Raw genomic sequence first — 15,191 nt, forward strand, 5'->3', positions numbered from 1 at the left:
ATGCATGTGAGTGCAGGTTTCTGAGGAGGCTAGAAGCACGGGATTCTCTGGAGCTGGAGTTAGAGGAAACTGAGCTGACTGACATGGGTGCTGGAACATGAACTTAGGTCTTCTGCAAGAAAAGTGCTTTTAATTCTTAAGCCCTCGTGAATATTTTAAAAATACATTTTACATTAATTCTTTACGAATTTCACATAATATGTTTTGATCATATTCACCAGCTGTTTCTTTAACTTCTCCCATATCCAGCCCCTTACTCCCCCCCTTCATTCTCTCTCTCTCTCTCTCTCTCACACACACACACACACACACTTCCCCTCCCAACTTTGGTCCTCTTTTTTCTTTTTAAAAGTAGTCCACTGAGCCCTGTTTGTGCGCCTGTTTGGGTGTGGAGCTCTCCACTGCAGCAGGGTTGACCTGCCAGTATCCACACCCTTAAAGAAAACTTCGTTTCCCTCTCCTATAGTAAGAATGTTTTTCTATATAGCTTAATGCTTTTTTGTGTGTGTGTTTGTGTGTGAGAGACTTTTTATGTCTTTTGACCTATTCGAGACCACTTTCTCATAATTTTTAAGAATTTTGACCATCAGCTCTTTAACTATTTAAAATTATATTTTAAAAGCTACTTTGGTAAATATTTACTGGTTTTTAAATAGCTATGTAAATGCATACTGAGTTACGGGATAGTTTAAAATAGCTTGGATTTTAAAATAAACAGAACTTCCTAACAAAGTTTGTGTTTTAATCCTTTTTCTAAAGGGATAGGATATTTTTGTAGGTCTAATTGCAAGGCTTCCAAATTCTAATTTTATCAGTGAACATTTATTGGATATCCAGTGCTTACAATGACTTCATTTGTTGACATTCTGCCTGAGCACACAGGTCTCTGGCTAGTTGGGAACACTTAGATAAAAAGTTTGTCATTCACTTTCCAGTTTGGTGAAGCAGAAGGAAGTCATAGGTATGGGTTAATACACTTGAGTAAATGCTATGTTATAGAATTTAAACCATGGCTTGGAAACAAGCAAAGCAGTAGTTATTTCATGCTAATGGAAGAACTAGGAAGGAAGAGCAATTAAGTCTTTTAAAAAGTTGAAGGGAAGCAGTTGGAGTTACAGAATAGAATCAGCTCTGTTGGGAAGAGGTAAGTGTATTTCACTGTTTGGTGTATTGGGGAGCTAGATAGTGAGGGAGGTTAGGGAATGAGGTTTTCTAGTTGGTGAAGAATCTTTAAACATAAGGTTGAGTTTCACTTGCTGTGCTCTCAGGAACTCTGTCAGCAGGAGAGCGGCACAAGCACACTTGATTCTAAAAGACATAGCTTGATGGAGGGGTAGCAGCTGGCTTGATGGCTACTCTCCTAGGTGCAGAGCCGCCTGGGACTGACCACAGCTATCCACTTGCAAAGTGTGATTTGTGACGGGTGGGGTGGGTAGGTGTAGTGCAGGTACTCTTCAGAAATACCGTGTGTTTCAGACTGCTTGGCTGATGAACTACCCCAGAGGCTCCTTCTTGGAACTGTGCACATACCTGGACTTCTGTGGATGAATGAGGAGAGTTAAGGGAATTGAAGGCTACTGTCTGAACCTTGTGACAAAGCATTTTTTTCAATTCAGAGTTGTTAAAATTAAGATTTTTTATGTGGTATAGGTCCAGTGTACTTTAATTGTTTTCATTTTGTTTAAAAATATTGGTATCTGAGTTGATTTTTAAGATCCATCAATGGCTAGCAACTTGTATTTTGAAAATTACTATAGTGGAGGTGGAGGCAGAAGGACTGGGGGAGTAGTCTTGCCAGGCCACAGAGGAGGACATTGCAGCCAGTCTTGATGAGACCTGATAAGCTAGAGTCAGGACCTCCCCTATCAGTGGACTTGAAGAGGGACATGGGAGGATATGAGGGAGGGGGGTGGGATTGGGTGGGAATGAGGGAGGAAGTTACACTGGAATACAAAGTGAATAAACTAATTTATATATATATATAAAATTCTAAGAGCTCAAGGACATTGTCAGCTGCATAGTGACTTCCAGACCAGCATGGGCTAATGTGACATGTATCCCTCCAACACTGTAATTTATATTTATGATTTATGCTACACATCCAGCTTTTAATGTTAACTTTTATATTTGCTTTATCATGTGCTGTGTTTGTTTTTTTTGTGGTGTGGTATTGTCATCAGTTGAGGAGAAAATTTATTGTTATGCTATGTGCAGTTACAGGTACATACATTATGTAAGACTTGGTGCTAACGAATTTATTTCTGATCAAACTTCAGAAAATAAAATACAGTAGGTGACTCTTCATCTGATGCCCATTTTTCTGTATTTCCACTGTGAGAAATTTTTTTTTTTCTTATCCTCAGGCATCCCCAGGAGTTGAAATTAATACTGAAAAATAAAACATAAGCTCTTCTATTCTAGAATGTAGGGTCATTAGATTTTTATATCCCTAAAGCAGAGCTTCTGCCTTTGGGATGGAGGAGTCAGCAAGCCCCAGTGATCCTCTTGTCTCTGTTTCTCCAGTGCTTACAGGTGTGGCTTGTATCTGGCTTTTGTGTGAGTGCTAAGATTTGAGTCTCAGGTCCTGTATGCCTCAAGTACTTTACAGACTGAGCCATCTCCTCAGACACTAATGTTATCCATTTTTGTTTACAGCTTATTTTGTGTGTATTTATGTACAATGTTGTATTTTTAACAATATCATACATTTATAAAATGTATCTTGAACATTTCTACCACCAACTCCTCCCCGCTACTTGTATCAGTACTCCCCAACATGTGCCTCTCCCACCTTCATGTCATTGCTTTTTGTTTTATAATCCAGTGAGTCCAGTTAGTGCTACTTGCCTTCACATAGGCACTCTGCCAGTGTCCACATCCCAAAGAAAAATTTCTTCTCATCCTTCAGCAGCCATCAACTGCCAATAGCTCTCAGCCATCAGATGGGGTGGAGTCTCATGAATCCCTTTCCCGCATCTGTGCTAGAATTGTTGATTGGCTTGGTTTTCTACAGGTAACCATAGCTGCTTTGATTAATAATGAAATGATGGTGCCCTGTCCTGAAAACAGCATTTCACCAATTTTGTATTTCTAAACACTTGAATTTTAGCAGTTTGATTAATTTTAGGATATATCTATTATTTGAGAAGAGGCCCATAAATAAGGTTTTATTCCCATTCTATGAGAGAATATCCTAAGACTTTAGCACCTAAGTGACTAAGTTATTAGTGTCATGATAAATATTTTTAGGATATAAGGCATTTTTTAATTATCTAAATAAAACTGTAGTAATTAAAAATAAAATTAAAGCATGACAGTCAGAGCTGTCACCAGCAACCTTGACTTCTATAGAAAATTCCCAGCAGTGTTTTGTTCCAGTCCTTTAGTTTTCTTCATTTGATTCTAAAGCCAGACTGAAGTAAGGATGGGGACCAGTGAGCCTTGATCAGTCAGTCTTACTGCTCAGAGGAATAGGTACATGGTCTGGTGACTGGTTTCATGTGGGTTTTGAGTTCAGAGAATTCCTAGAGACAGCTTGAAATCGGAGGTTGCAAATTCATCCTATGTAAATTGATAGTGTAGGCATTGTAGATTCTTATTAACATTCCTGCATATGCATTTGTATGCGTGTGATTACAACCAAATCAGTTCAGATGTGGAAGTCAAGTGATAGCTTATGAGAGTTGGTTCTCTCCTCCCACCATGTGGGTTCTGGGGGATCAAATTCAGGTGGTCAGGTGTGCTGGCAAGCACCTCTTCTTGTTAAGTCATCTGGTCAGTAGGCAGAGTTCTCACCCTTTCACCCCGTCTTTCATTGGAAATACTTTTTAAGGAGCTGTTTTTTGCCTAGAGGTGTACTTTTTTTTTGGCAGTGAGGGTGGGGTCAAGGTTGGGGGTATAGATAGGGTTTCCTGTGTAGCCCAGGCTGGACTGGAACTTGCAAATATGTCTTCTGATCCTCCTGCCTCAGACTGGCAAGATGCTAGGATTATACCATGCCCAATTTCAAGTTTCTCCCTCCCTCCTTCCTTCCTTCCTTCCTTCCTTCCTTCCTTCCTTCCTTCCTTCCTTCCTTCCTTCCTTCCTTTCCTTCCTTCCTTCCTTCCTTCCTTCCTTCCTTCCTTCCTTCCTTCTCTTCCTTCTCTCCTTCTCTTCCTTCTCTTCCTTCCCTTCCTTCTCTTCCTTTCCTTCCTTCCTTCCTTCCTTCCTTCCTTCCTTCCTTCCTTCCTTCCTTCCTTCCTTCCTTCCTTCTCTTCCTTCTCTTCCTTCTCTTCCTTCTCTTCCTTCTCTTCCTTCCTTCCTTCCTTCCTTCCTTCCTTTCTTCCTTTCTTTTCTTTCTTCTTTTCAATCCACATATTAGCACCATCTTTAGGAGTATATGGTAGTATTTTGTTCTTTGTTCTAATATCTTGACTAGACTGTCTTTTGAATTTCACATTAATTATGTAAGTGAGCTTAGATTATTTAACCATAATTTTTCATCCATCTGTGTATTTCTTGGATTTATGTTTCTTTTTATCTGATTTTTGTTTTTTGAGGGGGCATTGAAGTTTGTTTACATTCTATACTGCTTTTAGGTAGCAATTGACAACTTTACTCATTTCCTAGTGGCCTATTTTTGTGTACTTGAATGCAAGCCAAAAGTACAGTGTATAAAGATGCAGGCCTCAGAGGAAATTCTGAATCTATTTCTCTGAGCAGCTAATTCAGGAGAGGCCATAGTCCACACATTAAGTCCCTAAAATGTGATGGCTAGACCTGCCACAAGAATGGTGCTTATGTAGTAGGACTTCCTTCAAAGTTCATCTTTCCCTGTACTAGTGACATGCTACTTGTAGCTGAAAGCAGTCAGCTGTCTGCTTACAAAGGCACATACTCTATAGTTTAAGGTGCTGCTGAACATGGCTGTTTGTCTGCTCAGAAGGGCATACACTGTATAGTCTATGGTGCCACTGAGCATGGCTGTCTACTCAGAAGGGCACACAGTGATACTGTATAGTATATGGTGCCACAGAGCATGGCTACTTGGTAGGAATGTTGAAATTCATCCATAAATTTTGGCATTTTGAATTCATGAGGGGCTTATCAGGATACAACCCATTTTAAGTTCAAGGAACATCTGTATTCTCTTGTGATTCAGAGACAGAGTTTCTAGAAGTGAGGGCAGGATGTTTCAGACTATTTGTTGTTGTAGATTTTAGATGTATTATGAGTATGTGTTAGATCCCAGGTATTGAGTTTGCACTCATTTGCTCTGGGAATTTGTTGAACAGGTGATACTGAAGTACAGTGTGGGACAGTGTAGATGCTGGTCATTGTTGTTATGAGTTCCCCTAGTTCTTCCAATACTGTATTAGTCCTAAGAAACAAGTCCAGTAGGAGATGATTCTAGGGACTGGCTTAGATGCATGCTAACAAAGACCCCACATCTGGTGAGTTGGCAAGCAGGAGACTAAACTTGCTGAGAGTATTGTTCTAGTCTTGGCCAGAAGGCTCAACACCCAGGAAGAACCTATGCTCCAATTTAAGTCCAAATACAGGAAAAGCCAGTGTTTTAGTTCAGGGTTCAACAGGCATTTAAAAAAAAAAAAAAACTCTAATTAAGCTTTTTGTCCGTTCAAGCCTTTCACTGATTGGATAAAGTCTGACCACATTGAGGACAAGTCTTTCACCATGTCTGCCAATGTAAATGTTATCCCAAACCAAGAATTATCTTGCAGAAATGTTTGTCCAGGGAGCCAGTGAGCTGGTTCACTAGGGAAAGGCACTTTCAGGTAAGCCTGATGACTTTAATGTGATTTCCCGACCCACATGGCAAAAGGAGAAAACAATCCCTGCTGTTGACCTCTGACCTACACATGCACATTGTGGTACATGGTGCATGCACACGTGCACTCTTAATTTTTCTTTCTCTAAGTAAGTACCGTAAAACTTAAGAAATATTTGTCCCAATGTATAAGCACCCCATGGCCCAGTGACACAGTCAAGTCCACATGTAAAGTAACCATGACTCACAGTTGACATTCTCTAAGATTTATCTACCATATAGTTAAATTGAGACTGTTTTACTGTGGAAAAAGAAATTTAAGAGACTTGTCTTTCTAATCCTCAAAAAAAAAAAAAAAAAATCCCCTTAGTAAAGCTTTTAGGAATTACTATATTGTAAACATCTTGGCTTGCTGTTATATATTCTAGGATGAGCATGTCTTTCATCCAAATAGAGAAATGAATGAACAGGCTGAGTCATTTATTATGAATCAGTTGAATTTTTGAGACTGTTTTACTATTCTAAAATTTTAGCAAAAGCTAATTGTTTTCTTGTTCTAACTCTGTCATAAGGCTTTTTGTTTGTTTGTTTGTTTTTGGTAGTGAGTATGTACATACAAATATAACCAATAATTGAAAGTGTAAAATCCAGTGTGACTGATGTTCCACAGCTTTGGAATGGCTATTCTAACTGTATATGTGTTCATTGAGATATGTAAACTTTGGATTGGATTAATTTTGTGTGTGGTGTTTTTATTTGAAATTTTTAAAGAAAGCTTTAGTAAATGATTTAGCAAAAGAAATTAAACATTAAATTCTTTTAAAAATGAAATATTTTAAGTGTCTAGGTTATAGTAGAAACTTTCTTTAAAAACATCCTTCATGATGAGCACATTCAATTTCTTTTGGTCATGTAAATAGGATTCAACTAGACTTTTCCCTCATGTCTAGCTCACAGCTCAGGTCTATATGTATAATCAGAGGTGGCTGACTGAAATATTCTAGGGCAGACTGTTAACATTTGAAGATAGATTTAGCTTTCTATTTTTTTTCCCTTTTTTTGAGACCCTATCTCTATAGTCCAGATGGCCTTACCTCACGTGTAGTTAAAGCTATTCTTGCTCTTAGTCTCCCTGTCTGCATGTCTCAGGTGCTGGGATTATAGTTGTATACCAGGATGTTCGGCCAGACAGGATTTTTCATTTTTATTTTTATCTATTATCTCTCTCTCTTGCTATCTATCTATCTATCTATCTATCTATCTATCTATCTATCTATCTATCTATCTATCATTTGTTTTTTCAAGACAGGGTTTCTCTGTGTGTAGCCCTGGCTGTCCTGGAATCAGTCTGTAGACCTGGCTGTCCTCAAACTCACAAAGATCCTCCTGCCTTTGCCTCCGTGAGTACTGGGCTTAAAGGTGCACACCATCATACCTGACTTCTGATTTTGTGTGTGTGTGTGTGTGTGTGTGTGTGTGTGTGTGTGTTGTTTTCTCCTATCTTTGAGGTAAGGTCTAATGTAGTTCCTGCAGACCTTGAACTTATTTTTTGTTTTTTTTTGAGACAGGGTCTCACTAGGCATTTCCGCTTTTCCTGGACTCACTATGTAGACTAAGGTGGCTTTGAACTCACAAAGATCCATGAGATCTGCTTCCTCTGCCTTCTGGGATTATAGGTGTATACTGTCATTTCCTTACTTATGTTACAATCTTAAATCAAACAGCAGCCCATCTTTAGCAGTTCAGTAACTAGAAGTGGAAACCAGCTCTGCAGTCAGAATGGCAGAGTTCATTCATTTGTCAACCTTGGGATATGTAGTTTATTTGTTGAATTTTGACCTTGTTGGTTATTTTTATTTCAGGCAGCAAATAACTTAAGTTCTATGTATATTTTCAATAATGTTAAAAAACAACTTTCCCTTGCCTTCTCACAGATACTACATGTCTTAATTGTGTATTTTTTTTTCTTATAGGCTCAGATTATTCATCAGCATGGTTGCCTGGTAATGAATCATTGTGGCAGGCCACAACTGTTCCATCCAACCATCGAAGTAACCATATTAGAAGGCACAGTATAACATCGGACAGTGGAGATACTGGCATTGGCACTTCCTGTTCTGATAGTGTGGAAGGTAAGCTAATGTAGAGGAAAGTAAGGTAATGGAGAATGGTATGAACTGAGATTATTCAAGAGATGATTCTAAAGATTATAAGGTAATATTTCGGTTGTTAGTAGTATTCAGTGTTGCTCCCTATTAAATATCAAATTAAAAATTCTCTGTTTACATTCCATTTCCTCCTGCATTCAAAGATTTTCATTTTTATGTGCATTTTCAGAGCACCAGTAAAGTTTATTGAATATTAAAATGATTCCCTGTATATTCCTTGTCCCCACACATGTACACCCTTCCCTGTTATTACTGTTCAACCTTATAGTTGGTGAACTTGTATTGCCACTTATTGCCGTATTAGTTACTTTCTGTTGCTATGATAAGACACCATGACCAAGGCAATTTCTAAAAGAAAGAGTTTGGGGCTTACAGTTCCAGAGGGTTAGTATCTATGAAGGGGGAATAAGTTAATGGGAGATAAGCTGCTAGCACACTAGCTGAGAGCTCACATCTTGAGCTGTAAATAGGAGGCAGAGAGCACACTGGGAAGGATGAGAATTTTTTGACACCTCAAGCCTGCTCCAGTGACTCACTCCCCTTCCTCTAACAAGACCATACCTCCCAATCCTACCGAGTAGGGGAGTAGGGACCAAGTGTTCAAACATTAGAGCCTATGGGGATCATTGTCATTTGCATGCACCACAATCTCACTTTGACAGTTAATCTTCATTGTAGCCTTAGAGGAATTTTTAATTACCTAGAGACACAACTCTGAGGGGGTCAGATTTTTGAGGTTATTTTCAGTATAGTTTAACTGAAGAAGGAAGACCTGGGTCCTGGAGAGAGAGAGACAGATAGACAGACACACAGACAGGAAAGATAAGAAGAAACATGATATGAAAATTTTGGGAATTATCAGATTAGTAATTTAAATAATTGTTAGCATCTGGGCATGGTGGCCCATATCTCTAATTTTAGGGTTTGGGAGATACAGGCAGGCAGATATCTGTGAGTTCCAGGCATCCAGAGGCTACATAGTAAAACTTTGCACCCTCATCCTCATTTGTTAAATTTGTTAGTAGGCCTCAAGCAGCCAGACACTAAATTAGCATATGAGAGCAATCTAGAAGATCCACACAGTCTTTGGAAAGGCTTGGGTACTGCAATTCCAGGTTTTCTAGGCTGCTGTTGTGAAGTCCCTTCTACAGTCTATTTTTATGCAAAGCAGAAGGGAAGATTCACCTTTATCTCCTTGAAGGGTTTAGAGACTGTCTAAAATGAGGATGTTGAAAATCCCTTTCCTTCAAAGGCCTAAGGGGAAAGGCATGGCTTTTTCTGGCAACCTATGGCATCCTTTCCTGTTATTTGTCTCCTTTTCATGACCCCTTTGTCTTCAGATCTTTCTCTTTCTTTTCCTTATAAGGTAGATTACATTTGAAAATACCAGTCAATGACATTTGTTTCTAACTAATCTTGTCTGACTGATATATTAATTTTGATTTTATCTGCAAAAGACTGATTTTCAAATGAACTCATATTTACGGGCTTATGGGGCAGGTGGAGGGGCACAGATAGACAAGCGAGAGAGAGAGAGAGAGAGAGAGAGAGAGAGAGAGGACAATTTTATTCTATCGTAAGTATGATATGACACATTAACAGACACAGTTCAATCCATGACACTCTATACAGCTTATGAGGTTGAACAGAAAGTTATAAAAAAGTTCTAGAGAGTGAGTAGTTTGAATTAAATTTAATTTAAAAAATAAAGCAGGGCTGCTGTGCTCAAAGCTTTAAACAATATTTTTGGTTACTTGTCTTCACTAATAAACTTTAATAAAACTAATAAAATTAATAAAAGTTATAATAAACATACTGATGTGGATAAGATAACGGACCAGAGATTTAGAAGTTGCAGAGTGGATTCTCTTTTTTCTTAGGGTTATTTTAAAGTTTGTGTTTTTAGCAACTGTTTACTTCCTTCATTTTAGAGGTTCCAGTGTAATGCTTTCTAAGATAGATAGTTACTTGAGATCCAGAGAAAAATTCTGTAGCTTGTGAAGCTTTGACTTAAAAGCTCAATAACTGTATAGTGAATTCTTTTAGCTCAAAAGGATATAATATTAATCAGGAAACTATAGAACTGCCCAGTTGGAAGCCTTCTTTACTCAGTTTAGTGAAGGGAACTTTAAAAATATTTCTTGTGTATCCCAGGACCTGTGAAGACTGGGGTGCTGTCCTCCTCATGACAGTGTCTAGAGAACAGCTGAAAACCCTTCCTGAGAAGACTATAGTTTTCATGGTTTCCCGAAGTGCTTGGATTTACCTAATGATAATGATTTAAAATTTCCATTAGTTTGTGTTTTAACTTTTAAGCTACTTTATAACTATAATTTTGCTACTGTTATGAATCACATATTAGATACCCTGCATATCAGATATTTATATTGATTTGGTACGCAGGAAATCTAACATGTGACCCCAAAGGGGCCCTTATCTTCAAATTGAGAACTACTCTCCTAAAAGATAGTGTTATTTTATTATTTCATGTGGATGAAACTATCAAAATATGAAGACAGGGCAAGTTGGGCAGAAATTTTAGGAAAGGATAAGGAGTATGAAGAATTGTGACTAAGATCGAAATAAGACTATAGAAGACTGAATATGGATAGAAGCTGGATATTTCTGTGGAAAATGAATCAGAATCATGGCTTGAATGATGAATTTTACTGTAGTTTAGTGAGAACGCCCCCCATAGGCTCAGATGTTCAAATACTTGGTCTCTGGTTGGTGGCTCGCTGCTTGGGTAGATTTCGGAGGTGTGGCCTCACGGGAGGAAGTGTATCGCCAGGGGTAGGCTTTGATGTTTCAAAGCCATGAGCGATTTCCAGTTCATGCTCACTGCTTGTGCCTGTGGTTTAAGATGTGAGCGTTCAGCTTTCTGCTTCAGCCACTGTGCCTCTGCTTTGCCATTTTGAACTTTTATCCCTCTAGAACCATAAGCACAAATAAACCCTTTTATAAGTTGCCTGACAGTACTTACTTAGTAGGAAAGGCTACTGTCTTATTTGATGTAATAATTGATTCTTAGTGTATATTCCTTCTTCTGAATTTTTGTTATGCCTTTCATGATTTCTGTTGCAAGAGAGCTATAACTGTGTTGTTATCTCCTGTGTTCTTTGGTAAATGACCCCAAGTCCAAAGGTTTATAAATGTTCTTTTTCGTTGTCAGTTTTGCTTCATGGAATATCTTTTTAGTGTAAAGGGCTATGGAATATATTTTTAGTGTAAAAATAACTAGTATGGAGAATTGCTGAATGCTGTGACTAGCCTCATGTTAGAACACAGTTTAATAGATCTATATTTATAATATAATGTGAGCTTTAAAGTACACTATCTTTTGGATTGGTTAATTAAAGTGTCATATGAGTGTGATATATGTGCTTTACACACTCAATCCTTGGTTCCGTAATTGCCACCAATTAACCAGAAGTCTTTTTTTAAATTTTTTAATTTATAAAATTAGTCTGTGCTTGCTTACCTAGTTTTTCTTTTCTCTTTCTTTCTTTCTTTTCTTTTCTTTTCTTTTTTTTTTTTTTTTTTTTAGCACTGGTGGTTGACCTAGGGTTTTGCACACATTAGGCAGTGTCTGACCGTTGAGTAATCTGTTGGCTAATCTACACTTTTAATCATATATTTCTGAAGAGTAGAGAACGACCTCCAGATTATTTAGCTCCTCTCCTATTCAAAAGCTTTGTACTATAGCCTCTACTTGAGGGGTTCTTCCCATGGCATATCATAATATTAATTTCTTAACAATCTACATTTTTAAGTGTTAGCAAATGTAATCTGAGCTTATTTTAAAAATTCAGATAAAACAGTCTATAAAATATTTTAATAAGCTATCATCAGGTCATTTGTTGGTGACACATCCAAATAATATTATACTATGTTTTATAATTCAGAGATTTAGCCTATTATAGTTTATTTTGGGTCTGACTTATTCTAGCCATTATTTCTCTTTGTCTGTAAGACAGTTGTGGTTGAAGATGCCAGTTTAATTTTTGAGTATAGATAAAAGTACATGTTATAGTTTTTAAACTTTGATTCTGTGGTACACTGCTTTAATACTAGGTGTGTTAAGTCAGTCAACAAACATTGAACTGTCCCAAACAAATTACAGAGGTGGGTTTTCAGGTAGTTCATTTATTTGTAAAAAAAACAAAAACAAAAACAAAAAACAGCACTACTTTGTCCTTACTGTAATGCACTACTTCTAGTAATCAGTTTGGGGTTATTTTTTAAGCATACTTATAATAAAGGTACAGGTAGAGTAAAGGTTTTGCTTTTAGCCAATTTTCTTCGAGGTTAATTTTCTCCAATCAATTTCATTTATCCTAAATAAACAGTTCCAATAAAAATGAACTCCTGTTTAGTCATATCCTTATTAGTTGTTTTACTACTAATAGGCCCTTTAATACTTTGTATTCAGAGCTCATTCTGTGTGAGAGGAGTCATGTGATATATTGGGTTCTCTGTGGTAAAGGTTTGCTCAGTCATTGATTTGCTTAGATGTTACTTAGTGTCTTCTGTGTCCGATACAGTGCTAGGGTCAGAACTGAAGCAGCTATTTCTCCTTGTTGTATATATATGGTCCAGTGGAGAAGAGGGCAAGTGTAAAAGAGATAAGCAGTCTCATAAGTGAAGCAATGCTGGGAGGTAAGGGCAGATGTCCAGTGGTGGCTGATGGTGAATTTTTATGTCTTGTGGTTTCCAGGAAAGACTGAGTGATGGTTGAGCAGTCAGAAGATGGTAGGTGCTGGCTGGGCAGGCTTAGGGCAGTGAAGCCTAGGTGGAGTGATCAGCTTGGTCATAGTCTGGAAGTTTATGTGCTAAAGTGAATGATAGAACAATGATAGAACGAAAACTCAATTGGGTGTCAAGAGACTGCTTGGTATATTTGAGTAACAGTTGGTAAGTTATTCACAAGAAGAGACAGGAAAAGACGCAAACAAGATCACTCAAGAGACAAAAAGAAAACACACCTTCTCTCCACCCCTCTTGTCTTTTTGTACAAGGTCTTAATTGTATCCCAGGCTTGCCTGAGCACAGTGTGTAGCTGAAAGGGTTACTAATGCTTTGAGATCATTCATGGTCTTAACATGAAGAAAAATGTCTTCTATAAGCCAGGGGTGGTAGTATATAGCTATGTCAGTACTTGGAAGCCTGAGGCAGGAGGATTGTGAAATCTGACCAGAATGGGCATCATAGAATGTTTAAAATAAGATCCCTCTCTCTAATAGCTAGATCTTACCATAAAACCAACTAAACAGAAAAGTCATACATTTTTGCAATATAATATACATCATATATGATTAAAAAAATTGACAGTGAAATCCTGAGGTAAATTTTAATCATCTTACTTTAGAGCAGTTTAGTAATGTGTCCAGAGGTTCTAGCTTCCAGGTGGTGGAGCTGACATTCTCCCCAGCTCTCACCACAGCCTGTCTTCATAACCCTTACATGCCTATGCTTGGAGAGAATGCAGAGGAAAGAAGGCCTGAGCTGGGAATGGAGTATTGTCTAGCAACATCAGATTGAGAAACATCCCTATTTTGAGTTCTGTGCTTAGTTACGATGACCTCTGTGAAGCCCATTCTTAAATTGCGTATGGTTGTAGGTCAAAGCACACATAAAATATTTACCTAAAATATACAGTTACTTTGAACTATTAATTTTAAAAAGGAAGGGATTACTTGTGGTACAAAAATGTTTCCTCCCATATGTTACAGTACACTGTTTTAATAGTAGAAAAAAAGTGAAAGGAAAAAAAACCTGACACAGTGTGTGAAAATGATTGCTGTGTGGTTAAAGTGTTATTACAATTCATATTGATTAATAATTTTGCTCTACACTGTAAACTAGAATGTTTTAATTTGAGGTTTCATTTTTAACTAAAAATTTAGAATTGTTATAATTTTGATCTAGGCTAGAAATGTTTTTTCATTTAATTTCTTTTTGTTATAGGAAGAATAGATCAGAAAAGATGCAGAGAGGGAAGTTCTACATACGATAAGGTGGAGTCAGTGTGTTCACAGATAAAAATAACACAATAAAAATAACACAATAAAATAACAGAAAGTTGAGATTTTGTTGGAAATTCAGAATGTTATCTTAAATGTAATTCACTTGTTTTGCTATGTTATCGTGATATCCTTAACTGGTCTTAAGGTCTGTCACTAGCTCTTTTATGTTTTTCTGAGTACTACAAACCCTGTTTTCTAGTTTGCAAAAGGACTGCTTCTTAGCTAGTTTCAGATTATATTGCTGTAATTTAGATGTGTGCTAGATAACATTGGAATAACTTCCATTTGAGATTTGTGCCTACAATTAGGTAAGTTAAATCACATTAAGAATTACATTGCATCTATCTTTAGTTAGATATTTCTGGGCAAATAATATTTTTAAAAGGTTAACATAGATAATAGCTTTTAGACACATCTTTTACCCCAGAAGTAATAGTTTCCCAAGATGCTTATGCTGTAGATATTCAAGGCCTTTTATCTATCTATCTATCTATCTATCTATCTATCTATCTATCTATCTATCATCTATCTATTCATGTGCTGTATGTATGTGTTGTGAATGTGCATATGTGTATAAATAGACCAGCCTTTGGTTTTTAGTTTTGACAGTAATGAAGTCCAAATGTTGTAGTAAGTCATATTTTATCCCAAAACTCTGAATACTGGTCATGGTTGAGCTTGGAATATGTTAGCTTGAAGACTTCAGAAGTGGAGTCATATCCGCGGGTGAATGGAATTCTCATAGATTGACCAGTAGAATGTTTGTTTCAGTGGCATTTCCGAGATTGCCTTTTACTAGGACTGTTCATATTCTAGTGCTGTCAGAGAATATTCCAGGTAACTATTTTGGATGCTAAGGTTTGAAATTTCCTAGTAAGGAATTTCTAGAAGTAACTTCTGTCTTCAAGGGCATAGACACAATTCTATAGACACAATCTGTTTGTTGCATTCAGATTTATAGTAACAAATTCAAGGGTGTTGCTCAGGAAGAGGACCAGTTGGTAAAGGGCTTGCCTAATATTCATGAAGCCCTGGCTTCTCTCCCAAGCATTTCATCAAAGAGAGAGTGTTTACAAGAGGTATACAACAGAGAGTGTTGTATACCTATAATTCCAGCGCTCGAGAGGGGAAAGCATGAGAATCAGAGGTTCAAGATCATCCCTGATTACATAGCTAGTTCAGTACTTCCTATGCTATGTGAGACCCTGTCTCAGACAAAAGACAGTAAGA

General features: G+C 37.4%; 1 protein-coding gene across 1 annotated transcript in view; it reads left to right on the top strand.

Annotated features, from left to right (window-relative positions):
• Positions 1–15,191, top strand: part of Cep85l (centrosomal protein 85 like) — a 99,237-nt gene that overhangs the window by 9,199 nt on the left and 74,847 nt on the right. The window contains exon 2 of the mRNA XM_055599369.1: positions 7,741–7,899. Coding sequence (XP_055455344.1) covers positions 7,741–7,899 — 159 coding nt within the window. The remainder of the gene's footprint in view (positions 1–7,740; positions 7,900–15,191) is intronic.

The sequence above is a fragment of the Psammomys obesus genome, unplaced genomic scaffold (genome assembly GCF_907164565.1).
Source record: "Psammomys obesus unplaced genomic scaffold, mPsaObe1.curated_primary_1811, whole genome shotgun sequence".
Lineage (NCBI taxonomy): Eukaryota > Metazoa > Chordata > Mammalia > Rodentia > Muridae > Psammomys > Psammomys obesus.